A 19,663-nucleotide genomic window follows, 5' to 3' on the forward strand; every position below is an offset into this window, starting at 1 on the left:
TATTATATTTATTTGTTATTATGGTTATCGTGGAACTCTTCATTGATTCATTGATTAACTTTGTTTTAGCGCGTTGGATTACTAGTTGGTTTGATGTTTTAGTGCAACCATATTTGTACCTCATAAGTCCATATTGTCATTATGATTGATTGATAAAGCAATCTCTTTGATTTTAGCTCAAATTGAGAGTATCTTTCGAGTAACCAGTAAAGTTGTTTGACTTTGAGTCTGATCTGCCCTGCTGTTTGTCTAACATGATGTTTCCAATTTAACCTACCCTCGAGATATATTCCTAGGTACTTGGCTGATTCCGCTCGAGGAATAGGACATCCGTCAAGTGATATAATTAGGTTTTTGTGATTTATCCGCAACTCAAAATTAACATGGACAGATTTGGAGCTATTAAGCTGTATTTTCCAATCTCTAGTCCATTTGTAGATCTTGTTGACTACTACTTGTACTTTCTCTACAGCGTTAGACAGAGATACATCTTTTACCATGGTAATTGTGTCGTCAGCAAAAAGTACTGTTTTGCTAGGTTTTGTTTTTTGTGTTTTTCTAGGCACTGTTTGTATTCTTTTGTTGTTGGGATATTAGCAGTATAGAGCGGATATAGGAGTAATCCCAGACACTACCCTGTGGAATTTCAGCTGAAATAGGTTTATCTTGAGAATGTCCCTTCATGTGAGACTCTACATTTTCTTTCGAAAAGATATGATTTCTGCAGTAGACAATAATTTCGCGGTAGCAATGATCATAATATATATACTAATCCCAAATGCCATACCCGGTCAAAAGCTTCTGAGACGTCCAGGAACTTTGCAGGGCAGATGTTTAAATTTTGTCAATGAACTCGTATAAACAAAAACAGTAAAATGCACGTATATGAAAACCAGTGTCATTTAAAACCCGTAATACATGCTATTTCTCTTCTAATCAGATACATTTTATTCGATACCCCAGTTTATGTCCCCCCACGTTACTTCCTTCATTTGGGGCCGAGAAAAACGTCGCTCCATAAAGGAGAGTGACATTTCACCATCGGCAGTTCTTCGCAGTTCGCTCGAATATCAGTGCAATTTCAGTTTTTCTGCGGTAGGCGAAAGTTATTTTTATCTCGCATTCGCCATATCGACGCGATTTTCATAAATTAGCATTCAGGTAATTTATTTATTTTTTTTAGTATAGTAAATAATTGAAATGTTTTTAAATGTCTTGTTTTAAAAGGTATGTTTTGGTTTTTTATATCAAACTTGTATAACTTAGGTGTATTTAAGTATTTTTCAAGTGAAATAAAATTAGCAAACAATATTTATATTATTCATTTTTTACTAGGTATTTATTAATGTTTAAAGAATACATAAAAGAAAAAAAGATGAAAAAAAATCAAAAAGTTAGATTCTGATGAATTGTTGAAATTGCTTGAAATTTCCTGGCCCCCTTAATATAACTGAATAAATAACCTTTTTAAATGTAGTATTACGATTTTAAAGGAATAAAAGAATCTTTGGTTATGATTTCGGATGTGATCTGATCACCTAACACCCAATTCTTCATTTAATTTAATATTAACACGGCCAAAAAATGGGTGTATAAACTCTTCTTGTTCTATGTTTTACAAAGAAAATAAAGAGTTACTAAATTTAAAAATATTTCATATAGTTTATAATTTATAGTAATAAGTACATAGGGGTATTTTATAGAAATATAGGGGTAACTAAATGGAAAATTGTTTTGGCAACCCTTCTGTTATTAATCACCTAATAATAATTAACTACTCTTTAAGATTCAACTTTATTATTCTGTATTTTTTTCATTATATGTATTTTAGCTATATGTATGTATATATATATATATATATATATATATATATATATATATATATTGCATATATATAATATGTATTGCAAAACATTTTCGTTCTTCAAAATGGATATTGTGTCGTTTGGTTCAAAGAACGACCACGAAATTAACGAGATATCCACGTATTGTGATTAAGAAGTAGAGCATGATGGACCCGCTTCGCAATGGCGATGGCATTTTCTTTATTATTGTTTTAGGCGGATATCGTTGGCTCTTGTGTCACCTGCTCATTGTCATTAGTCACAAAGTCGCTTAGATTGATTCTAAATGATAAAAACGGAAACAGAGATAATGCGAAGACATTTAGGCGTTTTAAGAAGTTATCTATAAATAATAAGTGTTGTTTTCTTTTGTCAGAAATTAATGTCATTATAATTGTTCTAGAGATATTTCGTAGTGAAAAATTAGAATATTCCTTGAAACATTCAAATATTCTTCAAGAACTTTCAATATATTTTTAATCAAACTTTGTTTCTTGAAAGATAAAAGCTTTGGAAATATGAAAAACATGTTGTATTGTTTTTATTCAAACTATTTCATGTCATTGCTCTTCTAGACATACTCACGTACTTCATAACCTATCAAAATTAGGTTATAACAAATAGCTTACACTTTACTCCCTCAATATATTTTTAATTTCCTCTCAATAGGTTTTTAATCAAACGGTTTTTATTAAAGACAATTTTCAGGATATTTTTTCTTTATTTCTTAATATAATGCAATTAATTAGTTTTATTTAAATATATTTTAAAGTCTGCTTTTTACCAACGAGGGTTTATCTGGACTAGACCTACTGTTTAACGTGAGCTCCGAACCACGGACCTCGACATTAAGCCTACCGAATGGCGAGTGACCAATTTAGTAATCATCCCAGAAGACATCCGGTCTTACCCAGCCTGGTTACTAACGTAACTGGGATCATTACACTCTTACCTAGGACAATCACAAATTTTAAACAATCACAAACATATATTTACGATCATGCCCCAACAGGATTCGAACTAGGACTATCGCAACAGTAGGTCGACTGTCCTGTCGCCTTTACCACTGTGCTAACCAAGCCGGCTCCAATTAATTAGTGTGTATAACTATTGGCTACAGTGGTTTTATCGTAATTTTTAACAATTCATCAAACCGATGTTTCCTTTCGATTCCATCAAACATATGACCTAATGACATATAACATGATTTTATCAAATTTAAGTTATTTTTGACCATTGATAACAATTCCACATAAAGTTAACCGCTTCTTTGGATTTAAGAAAAACTGTAACAGTTTTATCATTTACATTATTGGAAGTTTGCTTAGATCTTATTGACATACTGATGTAAGTGCTTTTAATTTCTATGTTGGATCTTCTTTCGATACTGATACTGAAATCCTCAATTTTCACATAATTTTATTACCATAAACTTCTACGAGCAAGCAATAGCTTTCAATATTTCTTAATAAGAAAATTCGGTCATAAAACGCTCTAAGAGAACACTTAACACCTCAACCAACTCTCTTTCGATCATCTAATACTTTTTTTATTTTGTCATTTTAGTACAAAGTTAATTTACAAATTATTTTATAACTATTGTTCTGTTGTATTTCCATTAATACACTAGCAAGACGAGTGTGGGAAAATACATCAATATGTATGTCACAAATTAAAATAAAATTAATCTACTTAAGATAAAGCTAAGATTTATATACTATACAAGTTTTTTTGGTTTGGTTCGTTTCTACTGATCTTATGATTTCCTCCGCGTGATCCGGTAGCTGTCCGGTAGAAATCTTTTTAGTAAGTCAAGTTACGTAGCGATAAGCCCTGGTAATTAATTAAAAAATATTGTTTTGACAACGTTAGATTACTAATCGGTTTGATGTTTTCAAGAAATGATCATATTTGCACCCCATTTGTACTTATGAGCTTTTTAATTGACTGATAATGCAAACTCTTTGTTTTTAAGTGAAATTGAGAGTCTCTTCCGACTAAATAGTCCAGATCTTTGTTTTTGAATCTGTTCTGCTCTGCTTTTATACGTGACCTGCTAACATGATTCAATTTAACGTATCATCGATATAGATGCCGAGGTATTCCATTGATTCTACTTGAGGAATCGGGAACATGAATTATGTTTCGTAATATTTCAATATGAACATCATATTAGAGTGGTGACTGACACTGCATGCTGTTTTTTTACAATTGACTGACATTGACCCTGAAATTGCCAATTCTGAACGAACATTTCCATATTTATAATTTATTTATTCTGCTTCCTTTAGACCACCGCATTCAAGATCTTGGAAGCTGATACGGATAAGTTGCTGACTTAGAAATACTTCCCTAAGATTTTAAGTTGTTTATCTAGATTGTTCCCCTTGAAATATTTGTATTCTGATCGATGTAAGTAGTAATCATTACAAGAAACTTCTGGTGAATATGGCAGGTAGAATGGGAAATCCCATTTAATCTTTTCCATGTATATTTTCACGGATTCTGCAACCACATAGTCTAAAAGGGGTTATTTCTTTCTATAATAAACACAAGTGCTTTCATTGTGATCTCCCATGATCTTCCCAGTCTACATGATAATGAGATTTTGGCCTTTCATAATATTTCTTGTTTGCAACGTTAAATTCACCATTTTAAAATGATTAGAATAACTCACGACAACTTATCTCACTAAATCACCTTCTACAAGTAATAAGTGAGCAGGTAGAAAGAATATATGCAGATAAAAAATGACAATGATTCGAAGATTACATTAAACGTTTATTAACAGATAACTTAAGCTATATATAAATAAGAATCTGTATAAGGGTACAGTGGAATAACGGGCATAGTATAATAAATATTGCCGGCTTGGTTGGCGCAGTGGTAAAGGCGAATTGTCGGTCCACCTATTGTTGCTGTATTCGCGGGTTCGAATCGTGCTGGGGCATGGTCGTAAATTTATGTTTGTGATTGTTTAATATTTGTGATTGTCCTAGGCAAGAGTGCAAAATCCGACAAGGAATATGATCCCTGTCACGTCAGTAACCAGGCTGGGTAAGACCGGATGATTTCTAAGTTGGTCACTCGCCAGTCGGTAGACTTAATGCCGAGGACCGTGGTGCGAGGCCCACGTTAAAAGGAGACTTTAAAACATAGAAAAAAGAAGTTCTGTATCTGTTAAGTATGTTAAGTGTCTGAAGTATCTGTTAAAACCTGGATAAATAGTTAATACTAATCGTACACAATACGTTCAAATACATGATAAGGTAATTTTGCCACATGACAACATAAATGATATCTCATATAGCAAAACTAATCAAAGAAGTGTTAAAATTACTTGTTTTATTACACCAGCCGTACTTTCCATCTTGGCTTCATCCACGTACAACTTTTTCGCGCATATGGGGCACCGGCTCGCAGAGCAACACTTCGCCAATTTTAAAGAACTTTTAAAAATGGTTCGGTGAATGCTTTAGCTCTTATGGAATGGCAACCATAAATTGTCTAAGAGATGGGCAAAATGTATAGGATGACCAATCTCTGAATCAAATGGCCAATACTCTGAATAAGTATATTTACTACACGATGTAAATAACGTACCATTAAACATACACCCGGGTACAATCACCAATTAAATTAAAACACCACTTCTAATTAAAATAAGTTTTAATTAAATCTTCTTTCTATATTATATCTATAAAACTTTTTCTAATAAAATAGTAATTAATTAAATAATTACTAATAATTAGTTCCAATTAATTACACGTTTTTAATTGCAGATAACTTCTACCTTTCTACCATGTACCTACAAAAATGGATGCTCTTCTTGTGGGCGCTGAGTTTCACTGATAACGCAACAGGAACGGTGCCCGATAGCGAGGAAATAACTTTCGATTCGGCCGGTAAGCAAAACTGTTTTCCTACAACGAAAACAGAAATAATAAAAAAACAATAGGCTTAACAGCAGTAAAAGTATTTGATGGAGGAAGATTTCTAATAATTATGGAGGTTAGTTATGTATAAAATTAGATACTTCTACGTACACAATGGAACACAGTCTCCTTTCACTTTCGATTAAAAAGCCTCCGATTCCCAAAATATTTCAGCAACCGAAAACAAAATGGGTTTAGAACTGTCGTTTATATAATGGCGAGGAAATGATACGTAATAATATATGTAGTCTATTGTGTATGGTAATTAACAATAACCAGCTGCTTAGGATAGTTTTAATTAAATGTAACTGAACTTTATACGAATCGATAATCGTTCTACGTACGCTTTTGTCTGTCTATTGTCTATTGTTTTAATCTAAAATAGCCATTGTGATGTTCCAGTTATTGAGAAAAGGGAAATTATGCTTTTTGGTTTGTTTATTACTGTCTAGTTGCCAATATTTATTCAAAATAAGGAAATTGAATTACTGTTTTTCTTATAATTCGTCAAATATCTGGTTAAATCTTCTCAAAACTTCACCACTTTATCGACACTTAGTAATTAAAAAATTAGACTGTGCCTTTTGGGCCAGTGTTACCTACCACCTATTTGAGAACATAAATCACCATAAAAATACCTTCACCATTTTGACCGTAAATATTTAAAAAATATATATTTCTCATTACTTTATATTTGATATAGTTACTATAATTTATTTATTTCTTTTATGCTAAATATGGTTGCTGTAAATTACAGGCTTCTTAAGTGATTTCAATAATATATTATAATTTTTAAAAGTACCTTCGCCCTATTATCAGAGTAGTAAAAATGTATCTACTACAATAAAAATTCAATAATAATATTATTAATTTATCTTAATGCGAAAAATATGTAAAGTTCCAGGTAATTATCTTAGGTTTTATGAATTAGTTTTGTGATTAAAAAGAATTATGTATTGATTTCTACCAAAAATAACTAAAATATATTTAATTTATTTTCATATAAGTTGTTTATAATAATTTTAATGTAAGAAAATTTGTTATCTAATTAAATAAGCAGCCAAAAATTGTATAGAAGAAATTTGCAGGTAATTTTTGATTTTGCTTTTAAAACATAAAATATCCTAATAGCTTTTCTATACATCGACTATTTTTTCGTCTTTGTGGCAACCATGTTAAGAGAACAATGTTGCATTGGAAGCGATCCAATAATCAATCAATTTTGCTAGTTTTAATCAGAAGACGAATGAATATTCTTATTATTGTTCTTAAAATTTTCTTATAATTCTTTTAATACTATTACATTGCCCATGACTTTTCTGCTGAGAATTGTCGTAGTATATTCACTTTTCATCACCAATCACAACGCTCTACAGAAAACTCTCTTTTTTTCTGACAAGCAATCAAACCGCAATGTTGAAACGGTTCTACATGTAATTTTCAGACAATTTCTGTCATAGCCATTTTCTCACCATTTATACAATATCTAGAAACATTTGATCCAGTTCTTTGGAATATTGAACTGTATTTTCGTCCAGCAAGTCTTGCAATTCATTGCCTACGAACTCCTTTGGCCCTCCAGATAGTTGTTTGTTATTGGTATCGAAATTATCATTATTAGATCATTGAAATTATACACATAATTGGGATATGACGAAGCAGCAACATCATAAGTTCCTAAAAACGTTTGATGGGCTTCGGCAGAAGATTTCTTGAAATGAAACAACAAACAGTTATTTGCTTTTAATACTTCGCATTTTCATCGATAGACATTACTGATCAAAATATTCTCTATCTAGAAACCTTGGATAAACGTCAAAATGACAGAGATCCTCCGTCAAAATATCCGTATCTGCCATTCAATGTCAACGATGTCAACGTCGAAACATCCGAAAATCGTGACAGAGAATGGGAAGAGTCTCGGAGATGTATGGACAAGATGGAGGGAGCTCTGGAATCCATACGTCGTCGACAAATGGTTAAGGAACGGATGTTTCAGTTCCAAGGCTACACATTACATCAACCACTGCGTACCGCTCCACTAGACATGTACGTCACTGATATGAGGGTGAGATTACCTCCAACGAAAAGTTGGGTAAGCTTAAAATGCATCTTTTTCTTTAACCACATTTCTATACAAAAATATTGCATATTTCTTATAATGTCCTAGTACTAAATGTATTATTAATAACAGGTCACTAGAAAAGACCCCGGCCTACCATAGTAAAACAATGTTTTTTTGGCAAAATTAGTTTTTTTTATTCAGCATTCAACCAGCCTTCAAGGGTGATACACTGATGATAGCGACCCTCCAACTTTTCGATACCATTGTTGTAGTACGATTTGTCCTTTGCTTCAAAATAAGCCTCAGTTTCGGCGATCACCTCTTCATTCGACGAAAACATCTTCCCGCATTCTTTTGAGATCTGAGAACAGGAAATAGTCGCTAAGGGCCAGATCTGGAGAATACTGTGGATGAGGAAGAAATTCGAAGCCCAATTCATGGTTTTTTGCCATCGTTTTCACTGGCTTGTCTTGGTGAAGCAGCACTTTCTTTTTCTTCAAATATGGCCGTTTTTTGCCGATTTCGTCTTTCAAACGGTCCAATAACGCTAAGTAACAGTCGCTGTTGATGGTCCTTCCTTTTTCAAGGTAGTCAATAAAAATTATTCCATGCGCATCCGGCATCGACGTCATAAGCTTGCCCGCCAACTATTGCGTTTTCGCACGCTTTGGAGCGGTTCCATCGTGTGCAGTCCACTCGGATGACTATCAATTGGACTTCGGAATGAAATAATGAAGCCATGTTTCAACCGTTGTCACATATCGACGCAAAAACTCGGGTTTATTACGCTTGATTATTTTCGAACACTTAACCATAGTTGGGCTCCGTAAATAATAGAAGAACTGATCTAACCACAAGGTTGTACAAAGTTGCTTTTAGTATTATAGAAAGCGAGCTTCTTCCTCACAGGATCCTCGAATTAGGCTTTATTGTCAGCTGATTTATTGACATTTCTTCGCCGGGAAAGATTCATCGACTGTGGTTTCTTAGATGAGACACATGCGCCTGTAATTTCTCAGAATATAAGTATATTCAAGCGCAGCGTACACTTTTAACGCCTTATAACTTCATTCACAAGTATCATGTCGTGTTACTTACCATGTCAGTCGTTATAATAGCTTTTAAAAGGACTAATAAATTAGGCTTCTAAACTATCTTAAACTAGTCCTACATACATATAAAAGTGCATATAGTTTCAAAATCAAAATAGCAGTGAACATTGAGCTATAATGTTAAAATTAATTATACTTAATAACAATTTTGTTTTATTTTCTCTTTTACATTAGAATGTTGTAATATAGGTAAAATATCGAATTAGAATGTAATAATATATATTAATAGTAATATAAATTTAAAACAAACTAAAAGTCGAAGTTAAATTCGGCAATATATTGACGTATTGACGGCTTGCGTTTACTGCTGTATTGAATAGACTATATTCAGAAACACAATTAAACATGTTAAATTTTTCTAAGAAATGAATTAGACTTACACCGTTAGACCATTCAACAAATAATCTATTGTTACGTTGCAGTAGAAGTTGAAGAAATCATTGAAAAGGAAGTAAAATGGCAACCACCATAGTTTTCAAAATGCCTTAGTATTTCGGTAGAATTTTTCGATTTTTTTTGGTTCGACAGGCGAATAAAGATTAAAAAATATAAAAACTTAAAGGCATCTCTTGTCACAATATGAACAGACCAAACACTAATTTATAATCACTAGTTAAGAGATTAAGAGATTAAAAGAATAATTAAGAGAATTTTTGTTTCTAAAGAACGATTCAAAAGCTGCAGGAAAACAATTTACAGCCACAAGTCCATGCTCTGAACTTGGCAAAGATAAAAAGGAGTTATGCACTACAAGCTGCTAAAAGCGATTGAGCATTGATAGCTGAATAAGAATCGTTATAAAAAATATCAGAAAGAGTTATACGCAAAGAGGTGAACAAATACCAACCCTTTGGTATGATAGCGCTGACCAAACGTTGTAAGGAAAATTGAAAATACACTATTTCAATTTGATTTAAGAAGTTTCTTGTTCTGATGAATTAATCGATGTGACAAACGCTTCAGAAATTCTAATCCCCCACGTTTCTCCGTAATACAAAGCGGTTCTAAAATTTATAATAATATGCATTATTTCTAAGAAATAGAATAAAATTAAATTTAGCCGGCTTGGTGGCGCAGTGGTAAAGGCGATCGGACGGTCCTCCTACTGTTGCGATAGCCGCAGGTTCGAATCCTGCTAGGGCATGGTCGTAAATTTATGTTTGTGATTGCTTAAAATTTGTGAATGTTCTAAGTGATCCCAGTCACGCCACTAATCAGGCTGGGTAAGACCGGATGTCTTCTAGGATGATTTCTAAAGTTGGTCACTCGCCAGTCGGTAGGCTTAATGCTGAGGACCGTGGTTCGAAGCCCACATTAAACTTTAGGCCCAGGCCAAATAACCCCATACTTGATAAAAGGAGACTTTAAAATAATATATATATATATATAATAATGATTTTATAGATATTTATTGTTTTCGTGTTTTTATAGGTGAGGGTGCAAAAATGTAACTTTGATCCCATCAGTCGTAGCTTGGAAACCAGACTGATGTTCAACGACTTGACCATCAGTGGTAGGGTAAATTTGTACAATGAGGATCATATCCAAAAAGAACCAATCGCACCTAATCCGGAGGAAAGTTGCCACATGATCCTCCGTCTAAGAAAGGCGGGCATTGGGTAAGCAAAAGACACCGGAGACACAATGTAATGAACTCTGAGTATGCCTCTTCATGTATTTTTAAAAACCAATAATATATCCCAAAATTGAATAATATATTTAAAAAATATTTTCAACAAAAAAAAATTGAACCGACTTCATATAATAAATAAGAAACTCACTAAATAGTAAAAAATATATACACATCAAATTTAGATTTTTAACACACAAGAAAATTAATATAAAATATGTACACAATAACCGTTATAATAACTAAATAATAAATACCAAAAACATTATTCAACCTGTCTATTGACGTATTTTATATTCTACTATATACACACAATTTAGCTTAATACATACCTAAACCTATTTATCTGTTTACAATATTATTTGAACTAATACCAACTGATTGGTTACAAGTCGGTGCCGGCAGTCAGTTCGTCAGACATTCGGTTATATTTGAAAGCGTAATAATTCATTAAGACCAAGTCTAACATTGTATCTACTCATTATCTGTTACTGTTCAATAACTTTTGTCATTCGACACAGATTTCTAGTTTCATATATTTTTTATTCATATAATATTCTTGAAACTCGATATATCTATTCCACTGAGCTCATTTAATAGTTTGATGAAAATAATTTTGAATGGATACGTTTCTTGAGATATGAGTACGATCAGAAATGAAAGAGAGCTAAATCTGGCGATCAAAGTAATTTTTTTCGTTTTTGCAATTGTGTAAAAAGTGCAATACCTTGGGAAAAATAAGCCTATTTTCCATATTCATATTCAGGTGTACCAAAATATTCGTCATCATTATCACCTAGCCGCGCACCTAATACAATACCCTGCTTGCCGCAGTTGGCGATAACCCGCAGCTGTTCTAGCCTCATACAATATTAGTCTCATATTTCTTTTTCCATGGTATTCGCTGATTGTTCCATTAAAAAGATATTTTCCGCAACGGAAGTAAGGAGTTCCTTCACCCTTCATTCTACCGACATGTCCAAACCGTTGTAATCCGCGCCTCTGAATTTATTCCTCAACTATGCACTTATGGCATCTTAAACGAATGAGATATATGGAAGTTGTTTTAAGCATTGCCTTTGAAAGGCCACAAGTTTACAAATACCAGACTGTAACAGTCTCCAAATTTCACAGCTACATAGATAATTAATTTGCAAGAACATACTTTACTAGCTCTAACTGAATCACGACGAGATTTACAATAGCAGGCGATCCATTGTTGTTGTCAATGTTTTGATCTTTTCTTCATTAATTCTCAAGCCAAATGGCTTTGCAGTGCCAACTATATCATGAACTAATATTAGAGGCCTCAACATCTACTACCAGCGAATATCATCAGCGAGCATCAGCAAGGCCAAGGCGTTTGTAGCATCATAATGAACGCCATGTCTGTTCACACAATTTCATCCAAAAGCAGTGGAAATACGACATTTTCTTGCGAACATCTCAGATCTCAAATGATTTTAACACATTAATTGGCATTCGAACAGAGCTAATGGAGCCAGTGTAAAATGTCTGAAGAAGTTTAAAGCTGCCCAAAGTTAGGACCAGTATATACAGTCGAAATCAGAGCGAAATATCGTTTCCACACTCCATAAAACACTAGTCGATCTAAATTGCCCTTGCCCTTCTTCACTTGTCTCCGCACAAACTTTTTGACGTCTCATTTGTTCGCTGTTCATAATGATCTTCCCCAGAATTGACAACAGGTGATAATACTTCGATAGTTTAGTCCAAAATGTTAAAATGATAATCTATTTTATTCAAACTAATTCTAGAACCTTCAATATTAATTTTTTTCTTATCATGTCTGATCTGTAGTGATGAAACGACTTACAATATTATTTTAATACTCTTTGAAATCCTCACCCAGCTCAGGTTGAAGAATTTCAAACGTATTTCTTACTGCAAGTAAAATAAGACGATCTCCCTATTTCCAGATTCCACACAGAACCAATTCGACGAGAACGTGGTCAATTCAACGTAAAAACCGACAGCCACTTTCTGGAACCAGGTTTCATATCCGTATACGCTTACGGCTGCGAACCAGCTCTGAGGAGAAGTCAAGATTTCGACTTGGGGCGCATTGAAGAAGAAGAGGAAGAAACCAGTCGAGAAATGGAAGACGTCTTCCTTAAAGGTATACCCGAAATGTTCCTTCCTGCAGTTTAATTTCGTTGGTTCCACTCGTTTTAGGTATTCGGTCACTGTTGACGACTTATATGCAGAAGGAACTGCAACCTGCAATCAAAGAAACACTGATGAAGAACATGGGTTATACGGTGTCTTATGGGTGAAGAGTTACGTGTGCTTTTTCACGTTATTATCACAAATAAGTATCTATTTTCTTACTTCTTTTAGATATTAAGACTTAGTATTTATTAATAAAGAGTTCCTTTTAATACATTGTCTATCAGAATCATTTTATATCATATATAAAATGCACGTGTGTCTGTTTTATGCTCTCGTGGTGATTATTTAAATAACTGCCACTATATTAAGCACTCTCAGTATAATTTATTGAGGTAAAACAACATAAAATAAACCTTGACTATATTGACCATTATAGATATTTTTTATTATCATAAATATACTCATTATAGGAATACGTCTAGATATTGTCAAGGTAAGCCTTCTATTAAGGATGTACTTAACTTCATAAATCATTTTGTAATATACTCTCGCTATAAGAAAAACTGGAAAATACTTATTTGTCTACCTCTCCAACCTTTTACAGTTTAATGGACTAATTAAGTTTAAAATCTAACAGCATTCAGTGTTAACCTACTATTTTGCTGAACAAAATTTATATAACAAAGTTGTAATGTAAATTAATGTTAGTATTTTGATTCCTTTATCAAAATTAGTCGAAACTACAAAAATGCATGTCTTGAGTCATCTATTAGAACTCTTCGGTGTTAATTTATAGTATTCTTTTTGTTTCTTAAGTATTTAAATTAGTATGTCAAATATTTTCAAGAAAACTACAAAATATAGACGCTGTGTCATCTATTGTAAAGGTTCAGAGTTAATTTACAGTATACTTCAGCACGGTATCCAAAGTTTGTCATGAAAACTACCAAAGTAGGGAACGTCGTGCCATCTATTGTAATTTCGGCACTTATTATCAATTTACAGAATACTTTATTAAGTTTACACCAATATTATCAATATTTTTCAAAAAAAAACTACAAAGTGGTATACGTTTTAACTACCCTGAAAAGCTTAAAATACTCTTTGTTCATTTTGACACTATTTTATTTATTATATAGGTCTATGTGAAGAAAACTACAAAAGTACTTACGTTGTGACATCTATTGTGGCTCCACAAAAATAATTTACAGTATATTTTATTAAGATTGGTAGGTATTTAATTTTAATGTCAAAATTTGCCAAAAAAAATACAACACTAAAAAATTGTAGGTATCGTGAAATAATTTATAGTATATGAAAATATTTACATATAATTATTGACGGTATTTAATTTATTGTATAAAAGTTAATGAAGAAAACTACAAAATTACATACGTTCTTCCATCTATTGTGGCCCTATAAAATTAGTTTACAGTATACTTTATTCAACTTTTAAAATTTTAAATTTTATTGTCAAAATTTGTCATGAAAACTGCAACACTCCATAAACTGTATGTAGCTTGAATTAATTTACAGTATTTTTTTAACTATTGATGCTATTTAATTTATTGTATAAAAGTCAAAAGAAGCAACTGTAAAATTACCTTCGTTGTGCCATCTGTTGTAGCTCTGTAGAAATAATTTACAGTATACGCTTTTTAATTTGCTCAGTATTGTCATCAAGAATTGTCAAAAAATACTTCAAAATAGCATATGTTTTAGACATCCTCGAAAAATTTTGAGTCCATTTTGTCAATTTTGACAGAATTTAATTTATTGTATTGGTGTACATGAAGAAAACTGCAATGTTACATACGTTCTGCCATCTATTGTAGATTTATAAAATTAATTTACAGTATACTCTTTTAAAATTTATATTAAGTATTAATTGATAAAATTTGTCAAGAGGATTACAACATTGCTTAAGTCCTTATTACTCTGGAGTAATTTACAGTGTACTGTGTTAACTATTGATGATATTTAATTTATTGCATAAAAGCTGATGAAGAAAACTATAAAATTCCTTACGTTGTACCATCTGTTGTAGCTGTATGAAATTGCTTTACAGTATTCTGTAAGGAATAACTGTAGAGAATAGCAGACTCTATGGTGTCTCCATAGATGTCACCATCGAAGAATAGGCTCTATGTAATTGATTTACAGTATTCTATAACGGATATCTATAAAGAATAATAGACTTTAGCAGACCTCCATAGATGTCACTATAAAAATAAAAACATCCTGCCTCTACGCAATTCGATACGATGGCGCCAGAGGAATCATTTCTTATTTATTTGCCAAGAAAAAATATCATCGATAATATAACGATAAAACGTTTAGGTAAACAGCAAAAACTCGACTCGGAATAACAATCGAACGAGCGTCGTCTAACTAGGAAGAATAAATTATGTTTATGCCTTTGAAATGACATTTACCATTATAATTTATTAACGTTGTTTAAAATTCCAAAGGTAACGCACTGGCGCCAACGAGAAAACAATAGAACGTCGTTCCGTACCTTTAATGGCTACAGGGCATAATTAAATGGACAGAATAAACATTTACATTTTTCATGAGAAGTTCAATATGCCTAATGCGCTGTTACGTTATGCGCTATTATGTTCCACTAGATGAATCGATCTTTATTTTCTTACGTCGGCATTGGAAAGTTGATCGTGATTTATGGATTATCAACTATTTTGTGTTACGTTATCTTTTTGTTTTTCGATGAGTTATTGATGTTTTCTAATATGTTTTTTGGTAATAATGGGTTGGGGAAAAGTAATTTCGGTATATTCCTTTGCGAAGTAATTCATTATAATTTATTATAATTTATATATTTTCGTGTGCCATATTGAAATGAATTAAATTGAATTGGATTAATCCACAACAAAATATTTAATTCGTAAAATAGATCATATCCAGCTGCTTTTCTACAATTAATCTCTCTGATTATTATTATTATTTTTATAAATATATTTTAAAGTCTCCTTTTACCAACTAGGGGTTATCTGGACTGGACCTACAGTTTAACGTGGGTTCCGAACCACGGTCCTCGGTATTAAGCCTATCGACTGGCGAGTGACCAACTTAGACATGATCCCAGAAGACATCCGGTCTTACCCAGCCTGGTTACTGCATGAATGGGCTCATTTTCCTTGTTGGATTTTGCACTCTTGCCTAAGGACTATCACAAACATAATGAATTATCATTAAAAAAATTATTAGGAACTCATAGACACAATGAACAAAGCAAATGGGGCTTAACCTCAAATTTGATCAACAGTGTTAATACTTCGTTATTAAGTTGGTTGTATTTTAGACATAATTAAAGGTAATACGAATAGTAAATACTTACATTAGAGTGATATTATTGCTGTGAATATATTACGGATGTTCAAACTATACCAGCTGGTTCGCGCCTTGTAAGATTTAATCACGTTTCTCTAACATTTCTCTGCCTTGGAATGAAAATACAAAACTTGTTTGAAGATTTTACCGATATATAATTACTTTAGGGATCCTCACATTGTGGATACTTATTGGAATGTCTCATTATAACACGAAATTATTAAAATAAAGTGTAAATTAAACCGTCCAATCCGACCAAAATAACTACGTCACGCGCAGATTAACGGACATTCAAAATTACACTATTTCAAATGTCGGTCTTTCTTTGGGATCTATTTTTTTCAGAACTAATTTTGCTATATAAATTCTAGTCTCCGTTTACCAACGAGGGTTTATCTAGACAGGACCTACAGTTTAATTTGGGCTGCGAACCACGGTCCTCGGTATTAAACCTACCGACTGGCGAGTGACCATCTCAGGAATCATCCCAGAAGATATCCGGTTTTATCCAGCCTGATTACTGGCGTGACTGGGAACATTTTCCTTGTTGGATTTTGCACTAATGCCTAAGGACTATCACAAACATAATGAATTATCATTAAAAAAATTATTAGGAACTCATATACACAATGAACAAAGCAAATGGGGCTTAACCTCAAATTTGATCAACAGTGTTAATACTTCGATATTAAGTTGGTTGTATTTTAGACATAATTAAAGGTAATACGAATAGTAAATACTTACATTAGAGTGATATTATTGCTGTGAATATATTACGGATGTTCAAACTATACCAGCTGGTTCGCGCCTTGTAAGATTTAATCACGTTTCTCTAACATTTCTCTGCCTTGGAATGAAAATACAAAACTTGTTTGAAGATTTTACCGATATATAATTACTTTAGGGATCCTCACATTGTGGATACTTATTGGAATGTCTCATTATAACACGAAATTATTAAAATAAAGTGTAAATTAAACCGTCCAATCCGACCAAAATAACTACGTCACGCGCAGATTAACGGACATTCAAAATTACACTATTTCAAATGTCGGTCTTTCTTTGGGATCTATTTTTTTCAGAACTAATTTTGCTATATAAATTCTAGTCTCCGTTTACCAACGAGGGTTTATCTAGACAGGACCTACAGTTTAATTTGGGCTGCGAACCACGGTCCTCGGTATTAAACCTACCGACTGGCGAGTGACCATCTCAGGAATCATCCCAGAAGATATCCGGTTTTATCCAGCCTGATTACTGGCGTGACTGGGAACATTTTCCTTGTTGGATTTTGCACTAATGCCTAAGGACTATCACAAACATAATGAATTATCATTAAAAAAATTATTAGGAACTCATATACACAATGAACAAAGCAAATGGGGCTTAACCTCAAATTTGATCAACAGTGTTAATACTTCGTTATTAAGTTGGTTGTATTTTAGACATAATTAAAGGTAATACGAATAGTAAATACTTACATTAGAGTGATATTATTGCTGTGAATATATTACGGATGTTCAAACTATACCAGCTGGTTCGCGCCTTGTAAGATTTAATCACGTTTCTCTAACATTTCTCTGCCTTGGAATGAAAATACAAAACTTGTTTGAAGATTTTACCGATATATAATTACTTTAGGGATCCTCACATTGTGGATACTTATTGGAATGTCTCATTATAACACGAAATTATTAAAATAAAGTGTAAATTAAACCGTCCAATCCGACCAAAATAACTACGTCACGCGCAGATTAACGGACATTCAAAATTACACTATTTCAAATGTCGGTCTTTCTTTGGGATCTATTTTTTTCAGAACTAATTTTGCTATATAAATTCTAGTCTCCGTTTACCAACGAGGGTTTATCTAGACAGGACCTACAGTTTAATTTGGGCTGCGAACCACGGTCCTCGGTATTAAACCTACCGACTGGCGAGTGACCATCTCAGGAATCATCCCAGAAGATATCCGGTTTTATCCAGCCTGATTACTGGCGTGACTGGGAACATTTTCCTTGTTGGATTTTGCACTAATGCCTAAGGACTATCACAAACATAATGAATTATCATTAAAAAAATTATTAGGAACTCATATACACAATGAACAAAGCAAATGGGGCTTAACCTCAAATTTGATCAACAGTGTTAATACTTCGATATTAAGTTGGTTGTATTTTAGACATAATTAAAGGTAATACGAATAGTAAATACTTACATTAGAGTGATATTATTGCTGTGAATATATTACGGATGTTCAAACTATACCAGCTGGTTCGCGCCTTGTAAGATTTAATCACGTTTCTCTAACATTTCTCTGCCTTGGAATGAAAATACAAAACTTGTTTGAAGATTTTACCGATATATAATTACTTTAGGGATCCTCACATTGTGGATACTTATTGGAATGTCTCATTATAACACGAAATTATTAAAATAAAGTGTAAATTAAACCGTCCAATCCGACCAAAATAACTACGTCACGCGCAGATTAACGGACATTCAAAATTACACTATTTCAAATGTCGGTCTTTCTTTGGGATCTATTTTTTTCAGAACTAATTTTGCTATATAAATTCTAGTCTCCGTTTACCAACGAGGGTTTATCTAGACAGGACCTACAGTTTAATTTGGGCTGCGAACCACGGTCCTCGGTATTAAACCTACCGACTGGCGAGTGACCATCTCAGGAATCATCCCAGAAGATATCCGGTTTTATCCAGCCTGATTACTGGCGTGACTGGGAACATTTTCCTTGTTGGATTTTGCACTAATGCCTAAGGACTATCACAAACATAATGAATTATCATTAAAAAAATTATTAGGAACTCATATACACAATGAACAAAGCAAATGGGGCTTAACCTCAAATTTGATCAACAGTGTTAATACTTCGATATTAAGTTGGTTGTATTTTAGACATAATTAAAGGTAATACGAATAGTAAATACTTACATTAGAGTGATATTATTGCTGTGAATATATTACGGATGTTCAAACTATACCAGCTGGTTCGCGCCTTGTAAGATTTAATCACGTTTCTCTAACATTTCTCTGCCTTGGAATGAAAATACAAAACTTGTTTGAAGATTTTACCGATATATAATTACTTTAGGGATCCTCACATTGTGGATACTTATTGGAATGTCTCATTATAACACGAAATTATTAAAATAAAGTGTAAATTAAACCGTCCAATCCGACCAAAATAACTACGTCACGCGCAGATTAACGGACATTCAAAATTACACTATTTCAAATGTCGGTCTTTCTTTGGGATCTATTTTTTTCAGAACTAATTTTGCTATATAAATTCTAGTCTCCGTTTACCAACGAGGGTTTATCTAGACAGGACCTACAGTTTAATTTGGGCTGCGAACCACGGTCCTCGGTATTAAACCTACCGACTGGCGAGTGACCATCTCAGGAATCATCCCAGAAGATATCCGGTTTTATCCAGCCTGATTACTGGCGTGACTGGGAACATTTTCCTTGTTGGATTTTGCACTAATGCCTAAGGACTATCACAAACATAATGAATTATCATTAAAAAAATTATTAGGAACTCATATACACAATGAACAAAGCAAATG

General features: G+C 32.9%; 1 protein-coding gene across 2 annotated transcripts; it reads left to right on the plus strand.

Moving 5' to 3' along the window:
- The first annotated feature begins 1,035 nt into the window (after window positions 1–1,035).
- LOC143203986 (uncharacterized) lies at window positions 1,036–13,024 on the plus strand. Of its 2 annotated transcripts, XM_076416380.1 has the most exons (6): window positions 1,036–1,161; window positions 5,627–5,749; window positions 7,579–7,874; window positions 10,388–10,575; window positions 12,527–12,726; window positions 12,783–13,024. In XM_076416380.1, exons 2-6 carry the CDS (start codon window positions 5,647–5,649, stop codon window positions 12,881–12,883), a joined length of 888 nt encoding a protein of 295 aa, XP_076272495.1. In that variant the 5' UTR covers window positions 1,036–1,161; window positions 5,627–5,646; the 3' UTR covers window positions 12,884–13,024. The 2 variants fall into 2 exon arrangements, with proteins under 2 accessions (XP_076272495.1, XP_076272496.1); XM_076416381.1 differs by lacking the exon at window positions 1,036–1,161 and having other exon boundaries at window positions 5,518–5,749.
- Window positions 13,025–19,663: the final 6,639 nt, after the last annotated feature.

The sequence above is a fragment of the Rhynchophorus ferrugineus genome, unplaced genomic scaffold, assembly GCF_030347505.1.
Source record: "Rhynchophorus ferrugineus isolate W39M unplaced genomic scaffold, kcgeb_rfMv2 rfM10, whole genome shotgun sequence".
Classification (NCBI taxonomy): domain Eukaryota; kingdom Metazoa; phylum Arthropoda; class Insecta; order Coleoptera; family Curculionidae; genus Rhynchophorus; species Rhynchophorus ferrugineus.

What these genes read in the sequence shown, in the direction of transcription:
- LOC143203986 (XM_076416380.1), top strand. Translation starts at nt 5,647, where the DNA reads ATGTACCTACAAAAATGGATGCTCTTCTTGTGGGCGCTGAGTTTCACT. An exon ending in TACCTCCAACGAAAAGTTGG is followed by an intron (nt 7,875 to 10,387) that starts GTAAGCTTAAAA and finishes GTGTTTTTATAG; the next exon opens with GTGAGGGTGCAAAAATGTAA. An exon ending in GGAAGACGTCTTCCTTAAAG is followed by an intron (nt 12,727 to 12,782) that starts GTATACCCGAAA and finishes CACTCGTTTTAG; the next exon opens with GTATTCGGTCACTGTTGACG.